The sequence below is a fragment of the Leopardus geoffroyi genome, chromosome C1 (assembly GCF_018350155.1).
Source record: "Leopardus geoffroyi isolate Oge1 chromosome C1, O.geoffroyi_Oge1_pat1.0, whole genome shotgun sequence".
NCBI classification, from domain to species: domain Eukaryota; kingdom Metazoa; phylum Chordata; class Mammalia; order Carnivora; family Felidae; genus Leopardus; species Leopardus geoffroyi.
This window is the reverse complement of record NC_059328.1, coordinates 36,424,111-36,442,277: the sequence shown is the minus strand read 5'-3', so window position 1 is coordinate 36,442,277 and position 18,167 is coordinate 36,424,111. Positions and strand designations below refer to the sequence as shown.

At 37.9% G+C, this 18,167-nt stretch overlaps 1 protein-coding gene across 15 annotated transcripts in view; it reads right to left on the bottom strand.

Moving 5' to 3' along the window:
* The window catches only part of MAST2 (microtubule associated serine/threonine kinase 2), a 225,880-nt gene that overhangs the window by 126,080 nt on the left and 81,633 nt on the right, over positions 1–18,167 (bottom strand). For all 15 annotated transcript variants that reach the window (XM_045477189.1, XM_045477182.1, XM_045477188.1 and 12 more), the window contains one exon: positions 8,571–8,602. In XM_045477189.1, coding sequence (XP_045333145.1) covers positions 8,571–8,602 — 32 coding nt within the window. The remainder of the gene's footprint in view (positions 1–8,570; positions 8,603–18,167) is intronic.

Below are 18,167 nucleotides of genomic sequence, written 5' to 3'. Positions count from 1 at the left end.
ATGTTTTTGCAGAAATAGAGAAACTCTTCTGTCATTCTCATGGAATCACAAGCAGCCCTAAATAATCAAGACAATCTTGAAGAACAAAGTTAGTTCTTTGATACCACACTTCCTGATTCAAAACTTACTACAAATCTATAGAAATCAAAAGTGTGGTACTAGTATAAGTATAGACATTTAGACCAATGGAATAGAGAGCCCCAAAATAAATGCTCATATATATGGTCAAATATACAAAATATATTTACTCCAATGGAGTAAAGACAGTCTTTTTAACATATCATTCTGGGAAAACTAGATACTCATATGCAAAAGAATGAAGTTAGATACTTACCTTATACCATAAACAAAAAGTAACTCAAAATAGATCAAAGACCTAAACATAAGAGCTAGAACTATAAAATTCTTAGAAGAAAATACCTGGAGGAAATCTTTAGGACACTAGATCTGGCAATGATTTCTTGGATATGACACCAAAAGCACAGACAACAACAACAACAAAAATAAATCAATTCATTTCATGAAAATTAACATCTTTTATGTGTGCATCAAGGACACTATCAAGGGAGTGGAAAATGCAACCCAAAGAATGGGAGAAAATATATGCGAATCATATATCTGGTAAGAGTTTAATATCCAGAACATATAAAGAACTCCAACAACTAAGCACTCAGAATAAATCACCCAATTCAAAAATGGGCAAAGAAATTTATTTCTCCAAAGAAGGTTTACAAATGACCAATGAGCACGTGAAAAGATGCTCAATATCACTAGTAATTACGAACATGCAAAGTAAAACCACAATGAAATACCACTTCACACTCATTAAGATGATTATTATTTTAAAAATGGAAAGTAACAAGTGTTGGCTAGGATATGGAGACATTGGAACCCTCATGTATTGCTGGTTGGAATGTAAAATGATGCAGCTGCTGTGGAAAGCAGTATGGTAGTTCCTCAGAAAGTTAAACAGAGAATTACCATATGATCCAGAATTTCTCCTTCCTTTTTTTTTTTTTTTTTAAGTTTATTTATTTATTTTGAGAGACAGAGACAGCAAGAGTGAGGAAGCAGAGAGAGAGAATTCCAAGCAGGCTCCACACTCACAAAACTCTGAGATCATGACCTGAGCCAGAACCAAGAGTGCGACACTTAACCAACTGAGCCACCCAGGCACCCCCAGAAAACTCCCTTTCTTGGTATCTACCTGAAATAGAAGTGAAAGCAGAGCCTCAAACAAATACCTGTACACCCATGTTCACAGCATTATTTGCAATAGCCAAACAGTGGAAGCAACCCTAATGTTCAGCAACAGATAATGGATAAAGAAAATGTGATACATACATACTATGCAATATTATTTAGCCTTGAAAAGGAACAAAGTACTGACACAAACTCAAACATGGATGAGACTTTAAAAAATTATGCTAAGTGAAAGAAGCCAGACATAAGAGGCCACATATTATATAATTCCACTTACATGGAATGCTCAGAATAGGAAAATCTATTAAGATAGAAAGTAGATTAGTGGTTACCAGGGACTAGGGGGAATGCAGAATGAGGAATGAATGCTAGCAAGTAGGGGTTTTTCTTTTGGGGTGATAAAGATGTTCTGAATTAAAATAGTGGTAATTCCTGTAAAACCTCGTGAATACACTAAAAACCAGTGAACTGTATACTCTTAAATGGTGATTATATGACATGTGGATTATACCCCAGTAAAGCAAATTTCCATTTTAAAAAAGAAAAAACAAAAACCTAGGGCAGATCACATCTTTCTCTGATTAAAATTATCCACCCTCTTTCTGTCCCAATCAGCTGAAAATACAAAATCTTTTCTGTAGCCTACAAGTACTAAAAAATCCAGCCTCTGCCTCATATTCTCTATGCCCCACCACCATCATCAGTCCCAATACCACTGTTCACTAACCAACAGCCACCTTGGCCTCTTGCTGTCCTCCAACATGGCAAGTATGTTCCCACCTCAGAACCTTGGCACATACGTATCCTCTACATGGACTACTCTTGCCCAAGACACATCAGCATCACTCATTCTATACTCTTTCTGTTCTCTGCTCAAATGTCACCTTAATGAGAATATTCCTAGACAACACAATTTAAAATTTCAATCCCTGCTCCAGGGATTGAAGTAGAAACTTTGCTTAAACCCTACTTTATCTCCAGTGTCTAGAATAGTGCCTGCACATAGTAAGAACTTAATAAATATGATGGATGGATGAATTTAAACAAATGAACAAATGAATAGAGGCAAAAAAAAAAAAAAAAAAAAAAAATATATATATATATATATATATATATATATATATATAGTAACTTGTTTTACAAGGAAACACTTAGTCAAGGGCATTGGCAAGACTCAAGCCCAGGTTGGCCTCTCAAACCCAAGCTCTTCATTTCTAAGCTATACTTCTACTTCCCAATGTAGAGACATTGGAGGGATTACTTGTTAGATGGAAGAGTATTTTGTAGAATGCCAAGATATCACATATATCTAAAAATCCATTTTTTAGTTCCTATTCATTTTAATGCAATGATCATATTACACAAAAAAGCATAACGAGTCATAGCCTCCAAAATTACTGAATTTCATTTATTCTGTATTGCTCAGCTACTTTCAAAATTACGCTTATTGAATGAACCTGACTCTCTCTCAAAAGGCAAGACACCAGACTAGATGCAACCTCCAAATCTCTCTGTACCTATAAAGTATACTATAGAGAAAATGCCAAAGGAAATGAGGCTTTATACCTGCAATGGGCATACAGTAACATCTGCTCTTGCAAGAGCCATTGTGGAACAGAGACAAACAGGGATATAAATACAACAGTTCCTTCTCCTTCTAACCAAACCAAGACTCATAAGATAATTATAATAACTTTTTTTAATGTTTACTTATTTATTTTGAGAGAGAGGGAGAGGCCAAGGGACAGAGAGAGGGAAAAAGAGAATCCCAAGCAGGTGCTACACTGTCAGCACAGAGCCCAATGCAGGGTTCAATCTCACCAACCGTGAGATCATGACCTGAGCCAAAAATCAAGAGTTGAACACTTAACCGACTGAGCCACCCAGGTGCCCAATAACTATTTAAAAAGTAATCTCCACACCCAACATGGGGCTCAAATTCACAACCCGAAGATCAAGAGTTGCATGCTCTACCAACTGAGCCAGTCAGGCATCCCAAGACAATTGTAGTAATTTTTAAAACTTCCAGATTCAGCTACAAGGACAAGAAATAATGGGACAAATGGCTAAGTCACTTGTTTTATTAACATCAGTTTCTCCACACTTACTACAAACTTTTAAGTATTCATTAAACTTACTCAAACATCTTATGTTTTGTGGTTTTTACCTTCCTGGCTTCTCTACTGCAAATGCTAAGCCATCCTTTGCTTCCTACTGCATACTTCCTACAAAGACTTAACCAGCTCTGTGCAAAAGAGGTACCATGGAGCTTCAATTATTTGGGGAGATAACGAAGCACAGAGATGAGGTAAGCCAACTGCCTCATTTTATAAGTGAGACAATTCAGGCTCAGAAATTATAGTTCCTGTGGAAACCACACATAACTTATTAGTGGCAAAGCACAGATTAGTATCCAGGATTTCTGGCTTCCTTCCAGAATGAAACTTTTCTACTCCTCCAATACTAAAGATAAAAAAACTATTGTTTGCATTAAGGTACCTCTGACTTACTTAAAAATAAATCCTCAAAATAGAAGGATGTAGGGGTGCCTGGGTGGCTCAGTCGGTTAAGTGCCGACTTTGGCTCAGGTCATGATCTCACGGTTTGTGAATTCAAGCCCCGCATCAGGCTCTGTGCTGACAGCTCAGAGCCTGTAGCCTACTTCGGATTCTGTGTCTCCCTCTCTCTCTCTGCTCCTTCCCCACTTGTGCTCTCTCTCTCTGTCTCTCAAAAATAAATAAACATTAAAAATTTTTTTTAAAAACAGAAGGATGTAGCTAATTGAATCTTATAGCCTCAAAACTTAGATCAGTGCCCAACACATAGTAGGTATTAGTGTGCATTTACTGCATGGTCAATTGTTTAAATGTGAGTTACTTTATTAAAAAGTATTTCTGATTCTTTTTTTTTTTAATGTTTATTCTTGAGAGAGGAGAGACAGAGCGTGAGCTGGGTAGGGGCAGAGAGAGAGAGAGAGAGAGAGAGAGAGAGAGAGAGAGACAGACAGAATCTGAAGCAGGCTCCAGACTCTGAGCTGTCAGCACAGAGCCCAATGCGGGGCTCAAACTCACGAACTGTGAGATCATGACCTAAGCCAAAATTCGACGCTCAACCAACTGAGCCACCCAGGCACCCCAAAAGTATTTCTGATTCTGGCCAATTAAATATTTTAAGGCAGTTATAATAAGCCTAACTTGAGATACCACTAAAATGACCAAGATATTCCTTGAATTTAAAACTAAAATGACCTGGGGCACCTGGGTGGCGCAGTCGGTTAAGCGTCTGACTTCAGCCAGGTCACGATCTCGCAGTCAGTGAGTTCGAGCCCCGCGTCAGGCTCTGGGCTGATGGCTCAGAGCCTGGAGCCTGTTTCCGATTCTGTGTCTCCCTCTCTCTCTGCCCCTCCCCCGTTCATGCTCTGTCTCTCTCTGTCCCAAAAATAAATAAACGTTGAAAAAAAAAAAAAAAACAACTAAAATGACCCAAAATTCCTCCAATTTCAAATAAAAAACATTTTCCCAGGATACCCTTCCTTCTCCTCTTTGTCCTCCTCAGCAAACTCCATTCATTGGAGGCATACACTCCTAGAAGCTACCTGCCTCAGGCCCTGATTCATTTCACCTAATCTTTAGCAAAGAGCAAATCACAGAGAACTTACAAATAAGAGGAATCAAAAGAAAAAAATGCCAGAAATAGTAGAATAGTGACCAAGTACAGGGTTGGCTCAGTCTGTAGAGCATGCGACTCTTGATCTCAGGTTGTGAGTTCGAGCCCCACATTGAGTGTAGAGATTACTTAAAACTAAAATCTTAAAAAAAAAAAAAGGACGAGTGACAAATACAAATATTTGCTGAACATGATGTTGAAAAGCCACTCCTTTTTAGTTATGTTATACCTACTCGGTAGATCACTCCATTAAGAGCCCTGATAGCACCATTCCTCAGTTTTTAGAAGACTCCGGATACTTGAAAGCGTGGAATTGAGATTCCATTTAGATAGAACTAAATTTAAATAAAGGAATGTGGCTCTTAAATAATAAAAGTGTATCCAAATTTATAATTTTTATTTTTTTAATGTTTATTTATTTTTGAGAGAGCACAAGTAGGGGAAGGGTATAGAGAGGGGGACAGAGGATCTGAAGCGGGCTCCGTGCTGACAGCAGTGAGCCCAATGTGGGGCTCAAACTCACAAACCGTGAGATCATAACCCAAGCGAAAGTCGGACACTCAACCAAGTCACCCAGGTGCCCCAAAGTGTATCCAAATTTAACCCAATAGATTTACAGGAATTCTAAAGCTTGGGTGCCTGGGTGGCTCAGTTGGTTAAGTGTTTGACTTGGTTTTGGCTCAGGTCATGATCTCATGATTTGTGGATTCGAGCCCCACATCTGCTGTCAGTGCAGAGCCTGCTTGGGATTCTCTGTATCCTCCTCTCTCTGACTCTCTCTCTCTCTCTCTCTCTCTCTTCCTGTCTCTCTCTCTCTCTCAAAATAAATGAGTAACCTTTAAAAAAAAAAAAAAAGAATTCTAACACTAATACACCTTAGAAAATTGTAAGAAATGGGGCACCTGGGTGGCGCAGTCAGTTAAGCTCTTGATTTTGGCTCGAGTCATGGTCTCACAATTCATGAGCTCAAGCCCCACATTGGGCTCCACACTGGCAGTGCAGAGTGTGCTTCAGATTTCCTCTCTCCCTCTCTCTCTCTGGCTCTTCCCAGCTCATTCTTACTCTCTCTCTCAAAATAAACAAACATTTTTAAAAAAGAGAATATTGTAAGAAACGAAGCACTACCACATGTATTAAATGATCCTTCCAATAACTATAAGAAAAGACAAAAACAAAGGTCATGACCTTCATTTTATAGATAAGACAACTAAGGTTTAGGAAATAAAGTGATTTGTCTACATTTACAAAGCTGATTAAGTGACAAAGCTAAGACCAAAGTGTAAGGGTTTCCTACTCCTAAGTTGAGATTCTTCTTGTCAAATCACAGTGAGCTTTCATAAAGCAGACAAAGGGGCTTTATAAACAAAAATCTCACAGGACAACTAATTACTAAGGCATTTTTATACAACTAAATCCTAAAATGACAGTAACAGAAAGAATTACATTGTGTTTCATACATTTACAAAAAATGTGGGGCGCCTGGGTGGCGCAGTCGGTTAAGCGTCCGACTTCAGCCAGGTCACGATCTCGCGGTCCGTGAGTTCGAGCCCCGCGTCGGGCTCTGGGCTGATGGCTCAGAGCCTGGAGCCTGTTTCCGATTCTGTGTCTCCCTCTCTCTCTCTGCCCCTCCCCCGTTCATGCTCTGTCTCTCTCTGTCCCAAAAATAAATAAACGTTGAAAAAAAAAATTAAAAAAAAAAAATGCATAAGATGTATAAAGTACACTTAATAAATAAATATGAATATTGTTGTGTCCTTCTCCTTATATGCTCTATATGGAAAAGTTTCAAGGCCACTATTTAATCATAGCACTATTTCCTAAGAGTTTCCCAAATCTTAGCAAAATCATGGTGGGTGTGGATTGCAGGTACATAAGAATACAGCTTTCCTGGGCCCCAATATGGAGATTCTGATTCAAATAAGTTCAGAATCTGTTCGGAACTTTAACAAGCATTCTAGCAAACTGGTGCAGCCACTCTGGAGAACAGTATGGAGGTTCCTCAAAAAGTTAAAAATAGAACCACCCTATAATCCAGCAATTGCACTACCAGATATTTACCCAAAGGATACAGATTTGAAGGGGTACTTGCACCCCAATGTTTATAGCAGCATTATCAACAACTGCCAAACTATGGAGAGAGCCCAAATGTCCATCAATAGATAAATGCATAAAGAAGATGTGATATATGAGACGCCTGGGTGGCTCAGTCACTTAAGCATCGGACTCTAGATTTCGGCTCAGGTCATAATCTCATGGTTCGTCAGTTTGAGCCCCACATCAGGCCCTGCACTGACACACAGAGCTTGCTTGGGATTCTCTCTCTCTCTCTCTGCCTCTCCTCCCCTCAAAATAAATAAATAAACGTTAAAAAAATAAAAAGAAGATGGGGGCACCTGGGTGGCTCAGTCAGTTAAGCATCTGAGTCTTGGTTTTAGATCAGGTCATGATCTCACAGTTAATGGGTTCCAGCCCCATATCAGGGTCTACACTGACAGCACAGGGTCTGCTTGAGATTCTCTCTCCCTCTCTCTCTCTACCCCTCCTTTGTTCGTGTGCTCTCTCTCTCTCAAAATAAACTCCAAAACAAAAAGATATAATATATACATATACAATGGAATATTACTCTGCCATCAAAAATAAAATCTTGCCATTTGCAACAACGTGGATGGAGCTAGAGTGTATTATGCTAAGCGAAACAAGTCGGAGAAAGACAAATACCACATGATTTTACTCCTATGAGGAATTTAAGAAGCAAAACAGATAAACATATGGGAAGGGGGAATAAAGAGAGGGAAACAAGCCATGAGAAACTCTTTAGAAATAGAGAACTGAGGGTTGATGGAGGGATGTGGGTGGGGAATGGGTTAGATGAGTGATGGGTATTAAGGAGGGCACTTGTTATAATGAGGACTGGGTATTGTATGTAAGTGATGAATCACTGAATTCTACTCCTAAAACCAATATTGCACAGTATGTTAACTAACTAGAATTTAAATAAATACTTGCAGTGGGGGGAAGAATTTTAAGAAGTATTCTAGATGATTCTGATTAGCCAGATTTGCAGTACTGCCCCAATAGAATTCTCAGAGAAAAAGCAAGCCAAGAAAATACAAAGCAATTAAGGTCCAGGGACAAAGATTTTCACCAATTTCCCTGGTCCTAAAGCCAGAACAGAACAAACAGGTGAAAGAAAACCTTATTCCTACCCTGAATCCAAACTTAGCTGCTGCCCTTACCCCCAACTGTCAAAAAAGTTGGCCTCTCCCTAGTCCCATGTTATGTGACAGATATAGATGCTAAGAGTTTCAACCTGAATGTTCTCGAAAAGCTTGAGTCTGTTAAAAACAACAACAAAATGGTAAATCCCAAAACACAAGTATAAAACTGTGATGGGTACTTAAGTAGCAGCTTTTTCCCAAATACTAGACAAAAACTGAGACAGAGGAGAGGATTTGGGGTGAGAAGGGATGGGGGGAAAGGGGAGGTTCTGACCTAGCAAGAAAAGTTAGTTGGCCCCAGCTTCCCTGATAGAGAAGAGTCCACAAGGAAAACACACACACACACACACACACACACACACACACACACACACACACACACACACACACACCATGAGTGAGATTCCTCCAAATAATACTCAGAACAGTCCCCAGAAAGGATTCCTAAGCAGGTGTTCATAATCATAATAATCATCAACTTACAAGCTGCCTCTTCTTGGAAGGCTCAACTCCTTCTGAAAAACAAAGCACAAACACAAGTTAGAAATAAGGACACCTCTAAGTCCTACAGGTCTGCATTAAATGTCCTACAGCATTATCTTAATAATGGCAAAAACTAAATATTTCCAAATGATAATTTCTTCCCTTATCTTCTAAATTCAGTGACTAGTCTTCTAAATAAAGACTAGTCAGGTTAACTACCACCTCTTTATTTTTCCTTCCCAAAGTAACATCTCACAGAGTACTTGTAGCATTTTCCCCACTAGATGGAACCATCTCACCAGTGATTATTCCAGATATTCACTGGGCCAGCCATTAACTGTCGATGAATTGGAAAGGATTCACCTATCATTAAGAGTCAGAGATATGAAGGAATGACATGGAATTTTTCTTTAATTAAGAAAGATTTAGACAAAGAAGTACAAAAAATTATATAACAAAGAGATGACTATACTCACCACTGGCTTGAGAACAGTTGGGTCCCTGTGACTTGCTTTCAAAATTTATTAGGTCTCACTCCCCTAAGTCCCCACTTAACTATTCTGAATATTTTATCTTTGCCATATGTCTTCATATTTTCTTACATATTCATAAATAATTAGTATTGTTTTATATGTTTTTAAATTATATATTTAAAAATCTACTGACTTGAACATCATAACTGGGAGATTCACCCATGTGGATATTTTTCACTTTCACACATTACTTCACCCTATAAATTTATTTTGTCACTTATTTATAATAGTTATTTATCCATTCTTCAGGAAACAAAATTAATTTTCTTTGCATGTTTTTCTTCTCCATTAGAACAATGTTCCTATAAATAGCCTGTCCTTGTTTCCTCATGCACATTATAAAAAGTTTCTTGAAGTATATAGATGTGGAACTGCTAAGTCATAAAGTACCAAAACTTACTACCAAAAATGATTATACCAATTTATCCTCCCCCTCTAACAATTCCCAGACCTATCTCCCAAATTCCTGACACTTCCAATCAGTTGCCTACTCAACACCTCAAATCCAACATGTCCCAAACTGAGCTCATTTTTTCCACAAAAACTGATTCCAACCACAGCCTTTCCCCATCTTAGATGATGGTATTTCTATTCTTCTGGTTGTTTAAGCCCAAACCCTAACCATCTGGACTCCTGTTTTTCACATACACATCACATCCATCAGGAATTCTTAATAGCTCTAGCTTTAAAATATATATCCAGAATACAACAAGTTTTCAGATATATCTCCACAGACATACAAACTTAGAATCTCTTAAAAACCTTGGATTTAGTCCTGTTTTAGATATTGGAATGGGGGGTGGGTATTAAACTAAACAGCATAGGGGCACCTGGGTGGCTCAGTCAGTTAAACGTCCGATTTCAGCTCAGGTCATGATCTGACAGTTTGTGGGTTCAAGTCCCGCATCAGGCTCTGTGCTGACAGCTTAACAGCCTGGAGCCTGCTTCGGATTCTGTGTCTCCCTCTCTCTCTGCCCCTCCCCTACTTGCGCTCTGTCTCTCTCTGTCTCTCAAAAATAAATAAAAATGTTAAAAAAATAAGATAAACAGCATATACTTGTTATATTATGTAACAATATAGAACACTCTCAAAAAAGACCGGGGCAGCAACAAAACATACTAAATACATTAAAATTTCTGCAACAAAATATATGATAGCTATGATAAGTGTGTGAAACTTCATCTAAAGAGTCTCAGTTCAATTTTGTCACCTGAAGAGTTAAAGTCAGGAAAAAACCTCTAGGTTTCTGCTATTGCCAATCTAAGCTACTATGGTCTCTCCCTGGCCTTTCAATCATCTCCTAACGGGTACTCCATTCCTGCTTCTACCCTTACTCTATAGTCTATTTTCAATGTAGGGTAGGGTATTTTCAATGTAGGGTAGTTAGGTCAGGGCACCTGGGTGGCTCAGTTGGTTAAGCATCTGACTCTTATTTTTTTTTTCTGAGAGAGAGAGCAAGAGCGAGCAAGTGAGCGAGGGGCAGAGACAGAAGGAAAGAGAATCCTACAAGAAGCAGAGAGAGGAGGGAGAGAAAATCCCTTGCAGGCTCCACACTGTCAGTTGTCAGTTCAGAGCCCAAAGTCAGGCTTGAGCTCACCGGAAGATGGGCTCAAATTTACCTGATGCAGGGCTCAAGTTCATGAACCCTGGGATCATGACCTGAACCAAAGTGGGATGCTTAACTGACTGAGGCACCCAGGTGTCCCAGCATCTGACTTTTGATTTCGGTTCAGGTCATGATCTCACGGTTCGTGAGATGGAGACCCCACCTCAGTCTCTGCTGACATGGAGCCTGCTTGGGATCCTCTCTCTCCCTGCCCCTCCCCTGCTTACACTCTCGTACTGTCCCTCAAAACAAATAAATAAACTTAAATACATATATACATACATACATACATGTCAGACCATAACACTCCTGCTCAAAACCCTCAAATGGCTCCCCAATTTACCCAAGAGTAAAAATCAAAATCCACATAAGACCTAGAAGTGACCCGCCACCCCTCCCCAGTATCTCTGTCACTTACACTTTGATCCAGACATACAGGACTCTATTATCCATTAAATACATCAGGCATTCCTCTACCTTAAGGTCTTACTCTAAACCACACATTCTGCCTATAATGCTCCTCTTTCCCCCAAATATTTCTTTGACTAATTCCCTAACAGCCTTCAAAAATCTTGGTTCAAGTTTACCTGAGTATGAAACCTACTACCCTGATAGCCCTACATAGTAGTACCACTTACTTTACACCCCATCACTCTCTTACTCTGCTATAACTTTTTAATTGATCACCAATACACTTTCAATACATTTATCACTCCTAACATGCTATGTAATTTACTTATTATGTTTATTGCTTATTTTCTATCCTCCCCCGACTAGAATCTAAGCTTCATGAAAGCAAGGATCCTAGTATGTTTTATTTACTAATGCATCTCAATGACTTAGTACAGCAATTGGCATATAGCAGATGCTCAAAAAATAATTGTTGAACACATACTCTCCAATACTTGGTGTTTTTAGACTTTTTAGTTTTACTAATTTAATGGCTGTGATGATAGTATGGTTTTTAATTTTTTAATTTTTTTAAAACCCACAATCTTGAGATCAAGAGTCACATGTTCCACTGACTCAGCCAGCCAGGCAACCCTGATCATAATATGGTTTTAACTGGCATTTCCTATAATTATGGGTAAAATTAAGCAATGTTTTATATGTTTATCAACCACTAGGGTTACCTCAACTGTGAGCTAGCTATTTATACCCTGGCCCATTTTTCTATTAGGTTTTCTGTCTTTTTTCTTACTGAATTATAGGATATATTCTGGATAGTAATTATTTGTAAGTTAAATTCATTGTAAATGTTTTCTCAGTCTTATTTTTTTACTTCTATTTTTAATGGAGTCACCAAAAGATTTAATTTTTATGTAATCAAGTTTATCAATCTTTCCTTATCTTTTTTTTTGTATGCAAGAACTGCATCTCTGACAAAAGACACATGAATATATTTACTTAGAATTTTCTTCTAAAAGATTTATAGGTTTGCTTTTCACATGAAGTTTGTTAATATACCTGGAACTTATTTTTACATATGAAAGAAGATAGAAATCCTATTACATTTTTTTCTAAACATATGACTGATTATCTCAGGTCATTTGTTAAATGATGTTGCAATGTCAGTTTTGTCATATATTAAGTCTTCATAAATGCAGGACTGTCTTTCTTGACTATATTCTGTTCCACTGTACTATCAGCCTCTGTGCCATACCATACTGTTTAATTGGTATAGCTTGACAATAAATTTTAATACTTATAAGGCAAGTCCACTCACATTGTTATTATTCTTAAAAGTTATGGGAGGTAATCTTGGGGCTTTGTTCTTCCATATAAATTTTAGAGTCAACTTGTAGATAAAAACTTTGACACTGCACTCAATTGAGAGTTGATCTGGGGATAATGGATATACAATACAGACAACTACTATATAAGAACATAGTATACCTATCTATTTATCTCTTTTTTTTTAATGTTATTTATTTTGAGAGAGAGCGAGTGAGTAGGAGATGGGCAGAGAGAGAGAAGGAGACAGAATCCCAAGCAGGCTCTGTGCTGTCAGTGCAGAATGTGACATGAGACTCAATTCACAAACTATGAGATCATGACCTAAGCCAAAATCAAGAGTTGGACGCTTAATTGACTAAGCCACCCAGGAGCCCCTATTTAGGTTTCCTTTAATATGTTTTAATAAAGTTTGATAATTTGTCAAGTAAGGATTATACAAATATTTTTGTTAGATTTATTTCTAAGTACCTTATATTTTCTTGTTGCCATTACAGCCTATTTTTTAAAAACCTCATTTACTAGGGTTCTTGGGTGGCTCAGTTGGTTAAATGTCTGACTCTTGATCTCAGCTCATGATCTCACAGTTCATGAGATCGAGCCCCACATCAGGATCTGCACTGACAGCGCTAAGCCTGCTTGGGATTCTCTCTCTCTCTCTCTCTCTCTCTCTCTCTCTCTCTCTCTCTCGCCCTCCCCTATCCACACTTTCTCTCCCTCTCTCCAAAATAAACTTAAAAAAAATCATCTCATTTACCAAGAGTTGCATTTCATCACACTAGTAACACCATTTTCCTCCAGGTATGGTATGAAATTTTTCAAACATAGAAAACAGAAAAATTTAAAGACCTGTACATCAAACATTCATATACCTACAACCCAGATTGTTAATATTTTGCAGTACAGGCATGCCTTGTTTTATGGCACCTTGCTTTCTTGCTCTTCATAGATATTGCTTTTTCCTTTTTTTTTCCCCCAACAAATTGAAGGTTTGTGGCAATCCTGCATCAAGCAAGTATATGAGCACCACTTTTCCAACAGCATTTGCTTACTTCATGTGTTTCTCTCACACTTTGGTAATTCTCACAAAATTCCAAACTTTTACGTTGTTATTATATTTGCTATGGTGATCTGTGATCAGCGATCTTTGAAGTTACTATTGTAATTGTTTTGGATACCACAAACCTTCCCCATAGAAGATGGCAAACTTAACTGATAAATGTTATGTGTGTTCCAACTGCTCCCCTGACTGGCTGTTCCCCTCAGCTCTCTTTCTCTCCTCCAGCCTCCCTACAATATTGAAATTATGCCAGTTAATAACCCCACAATGGCCTCTATGTGTTCAAATGAAAGAAAGAGCTACACTTCTCTTGCTTTAAATCAAAAGGTAGAAATGATTAAAGTTAGTGAGGATGGCAGTTCACAAGTCAAAATAGGCCAAAGACTGGCCTCCTGCACCAAACAGCCAAGTTGTGAATGCAAAGAAAAAAAAGACTTGAAGGAAACTTAAAATGCCAATCCAGTGAACACATGAATGCTAAAAAAGCAGAACAGCCTTATTGCTGATATGAAGAAAGTTTGAGTGCTCTGGATAGATCCAAATTTTATTTCCAGTTTTCCATCATGGATTAGATTTGCCTGCTCCAGAACTTCTTATGAAAGGAACAAGTATGGGGGTGCCTGGGTGGCTCAGTCAGTTGAGTGTCCAACTTCAGCTCAGGTCACGATCTCATGGTTTGTGAGTTTGAGCCCCATATTGCAGAGCCCACTTTGGAACCTTTGTCTCCCTCTCTTTCTGCCCCTCCCCCTACCTACATGTGCACACACTCACATGCTTTCTCTCTCAAAAAATATAGGTAAACATTAAAAAAAAAAGAAAGAAACAAGTATGAATCTTTTTATATAAAACTTCTTTCACTCAGCATGTGGATGAATTTAGAAATAAAGCCACATGTTGCATATAACAGTAACAATATCCAATCATATGAATATACCACAGTTTATTTATCTTTCTCATACTAATGGACATTTGGGTTATTTCCAGTTTTGAGCTATTAACATTCCTGTACAAGTCTTTTAATAGGTCTATGTTTCATCTGTCTTGGGTAAATACCTTAACAGAAGAGTAGAAATGCTGGGTTATAGGATAGGTGTATATTTAGTCATATAAGAAACTACCAGATCTCTTTCTGAAGTGATTGTAACAAGTTACACTCCCATTAACAATGTAGGAGAATTTTAATTGCTCCACCTTCTAGCTAATATAGTAATAATAATAACTAATAATACAAGAATAGCTCTACATTTACCCCAAGAATTCTAATTGCTCCACATTCATGCCAATATATGCTATCATTTTAAATTTTAGCAGTTCTAGTAACTGTGCAGTCGTATCCTATTGTTTTAATTTGCATTTTCAAGATGACTAATGATGTTGAGCATCTATCTTTTCATGTGCTTATTAGCCATCAGTACATATTCTTTTATGAAGTATCTAAAATATTTTGCCCCTTTTATAATTGAGCTATCTTTTCATTACTGAGTTGTAAAAAATTCTTCATATATTCTAGACACAAGTCCTTTATTAGTTGTTTGATGAATATTTTCCCCCAGTCTGTGGCTTGCCTAACTGAAGTCATTAGTGGTATCTTTGGATGAGCACAAAGTTTTTAATTTTGATGGTCAATATTTTTTTGTGGTTAATGCTTTCAGTATCTTGCCTATGAAAACTTTGCCTATGCCAAGAAGACAAATATATTTTCCTATATTTTATATCTAGATGCTTTATGGTTTTTAGCCTGTATGTTTAGGTCTATGGTCCATTTTGAATTAATTTGGGGGTATTATGCAAGACAGGGCTATGGTTCATTCTTTTCCCATATAGATATCCACTTATTCCAGCACCATTTATTAAAAACTCCACCTTTTCCCCAATAGATTGTTTTGGCACCTTTGATGACAATCAAATCAAAATAGAATGGGCTATTTGGGGGCTCTCTACTGTACTCTACTGATCTATTTTTTTCATCCTACGCCAGCTATACTTTCTTGATTCTGCAGCTTTGTATTAAGTATCGAAGTCAGATCATGTACAGTCCTTTAACTTTGTTCTTCAAGAATGCTTTGGATATTCTAAACTGCTTGCATTTCCATAAAAATGTTAGAATAAAATTAATTTGTACAAAAATGTCTGCTGTGATTACAGTCCAATTTGGAAGAACTGAGATCTTAATATTGAGTCTTCCAGGGCGCCTGGGTGGCTCAGTGGGTTAAGCGTCCGACTTCAGCTCAGGTCATGATCTCACAGTTCGTGGGTTTAAGCCCCACATCAGGCTCTGTGCTGACAGCTCAGAGCCTGGAGCCTGCCTCGGATTCTGTGTCTCCTTCTCTCTCTGCCCTCCCCCTGCTCCCTCACTCTCGTTCTCTCTCTCTCTCAAAAATAAACATTAAAAAAAAATTATAAAAAATGTTAAAAAATATTGAGTCTTCCAACCCATGAACATAAAATTTCTCCACTTACTTACATCTACTTTAATTATTCTAAGCAATGTTTTGTACTTTTCAGCAAAGGGTCTTCTTTTTCTAAACTTATTCCTAAATCGATATGTTGAGGCTATTGCAAATAAAATTTTTATTTCATTTTCTAATTGCTTGCTTCTAGTATAGGAACGCAATCAATTTTTATATACTTACTGTTGTATCCTACAACTTTGCTAAATTCATTATTAGTTGTAACTACTGTTTTGTAGATTCCTTAGGATTTCTCTGTATAAACAATCATGTTCTCTATGAATAAGAGAGTTTTACTTCTTTCCACTTTCTTTTTTTTTAATGTTTATTTTTGAGAGAGAGACAGAGTGCAAGCAGGGGACGGGCAGAGAGAGAGGGAGACACAGAATCTGAAGCAGGCTCCAGGCTCCAAGCTGTCAGCACAGAGCCCAACACGGAGCTCAAACTCACTGACTGCAAGATCATGACCTGAGCCAAAGTCAGACACTTAACCAAATGAGGCACCCAGGCACCCCTCATTCCACTTGATATAACTGTCTATGGTAGATGTCCTTGCCATGTTCTTCATCTGATCAAAGGGGGAAGGAGTTCAATATTTTACCACTAAATATAAAGTTAACTGTAGGTTTTTCATAGATAATTTTTATCAAATTGATGAAGTCTCCTTCTACTCCTAATTTGTTTAAAGTTTTTATCATGAATGAGTATTGATTTTGTCAACATATACTGAAATGACCACAGGGTTTTTCTCCTCTATTCGGTTAATGTGATGAATTACAGTGATTGATTTTCTAATGCAGACCTCCCTCCTCAACTTACTATGGGGTTATGTCCCAATAAACCCATCATAAATTGAAAATGTTATAAGCCAAAATTACACTTAATACATCTAACCTGCTGAACATCACAGCTCAGCCTACCTTAAATGTACTCAGAACACTTATATTAGCCTACCGGTAGGCAAAATCATCTAACATAAAGTCTATTTCATAATCGAGTGTTGCCTATCTCATGTAATATATTAAATACTGTACTGAAAGTAAATGGTTGTATGAGTACAGAATGGCTGTAGGTGTATCAGTGGCATGGCTGACTGGGAGCTGTGGCTCGCTGTTGTTGCCCAGCATCACAGGAGAGTATCGTACTACATTATTACTAGCCCAGGAAAGTAAAATAATCTCAAAATTCAACATACAGTTTCTACCAAATGTTCATCATTTTCACACCATCATAAAGTGGAAAACTTGTAAGCCAAACCAGAAGTTGGGGGCTGTCCATAATGGACTGTCCATTTCTAGGTATAACCCAACTTTGGTAGATTATCTTTGCTAATATTTTTTAAATGATTTTTGCACCTATATTCATAAGGGATAATGGTCTCCAGATTTTATTATAATGCTTTTGTCAGATTTTGGTATCACAATTATACTAGCCTTCTAAAATTGTCTGAGAAGAGTTCCTGCCTCTATTTTCTGAAAGACTTTGTGTAAGATTGGTGTTACTTCTTATTTTTTTTTTAAGTTTATTCATTTTTGAGAAACAAAGAGAGACAGACCATGAGCGGGAGAAGGGCAGAGAGAGAGGGAGACACAGAATCCAAAGCAGGCTCCAGGCTCGGAGTTGCCAACTCAGAGCCTGATGCAGGGCTCAAACTCACGTACTGTGAGATCATGACCTGAGCCGAAGTCGGACCAACTGAGACACCCAGGCTCCCCTCTTCCTTAGTTATTATATAGTTTTCGTTAATAAAATCATCTAGGTCTGGAGGCTTTTATTAAGGATTTTGCCTCTATGTTAATAAGTAAGACTAACCTACATACTTTCTGTTCTCAAACTGTCCTTGTCAGTTTGGGCATCATAATCCTCATAAAATGCAGTTAGGGAAGTGTGTCCTCTTTTTCTTTATTCTGAATCAATCCATATAAAACTGGGAATACCATTCTTTGAACTTACATGACAATTCTGGCTTCTTGAATAGTTTAAATAGGTAACATTAGGTGGGTTATATTTCAGGGCAAAAATAATAAAAATTCTACAAAATGCCAGGGCGCCTGGGTGGCTCAGTCAGTTAAGCATCTGGCTTCGGCTCAGGTCATGATCTCATGGTTCATGGGTTTGAACCCCGCATTGGGCTCTGTGCTGACAGCTCAGAGCCTGGAGCCTGCTTCAGATTCTGTCTCCCTCTCTCTCTGCTTCTCCCCAGCTCGTACTCT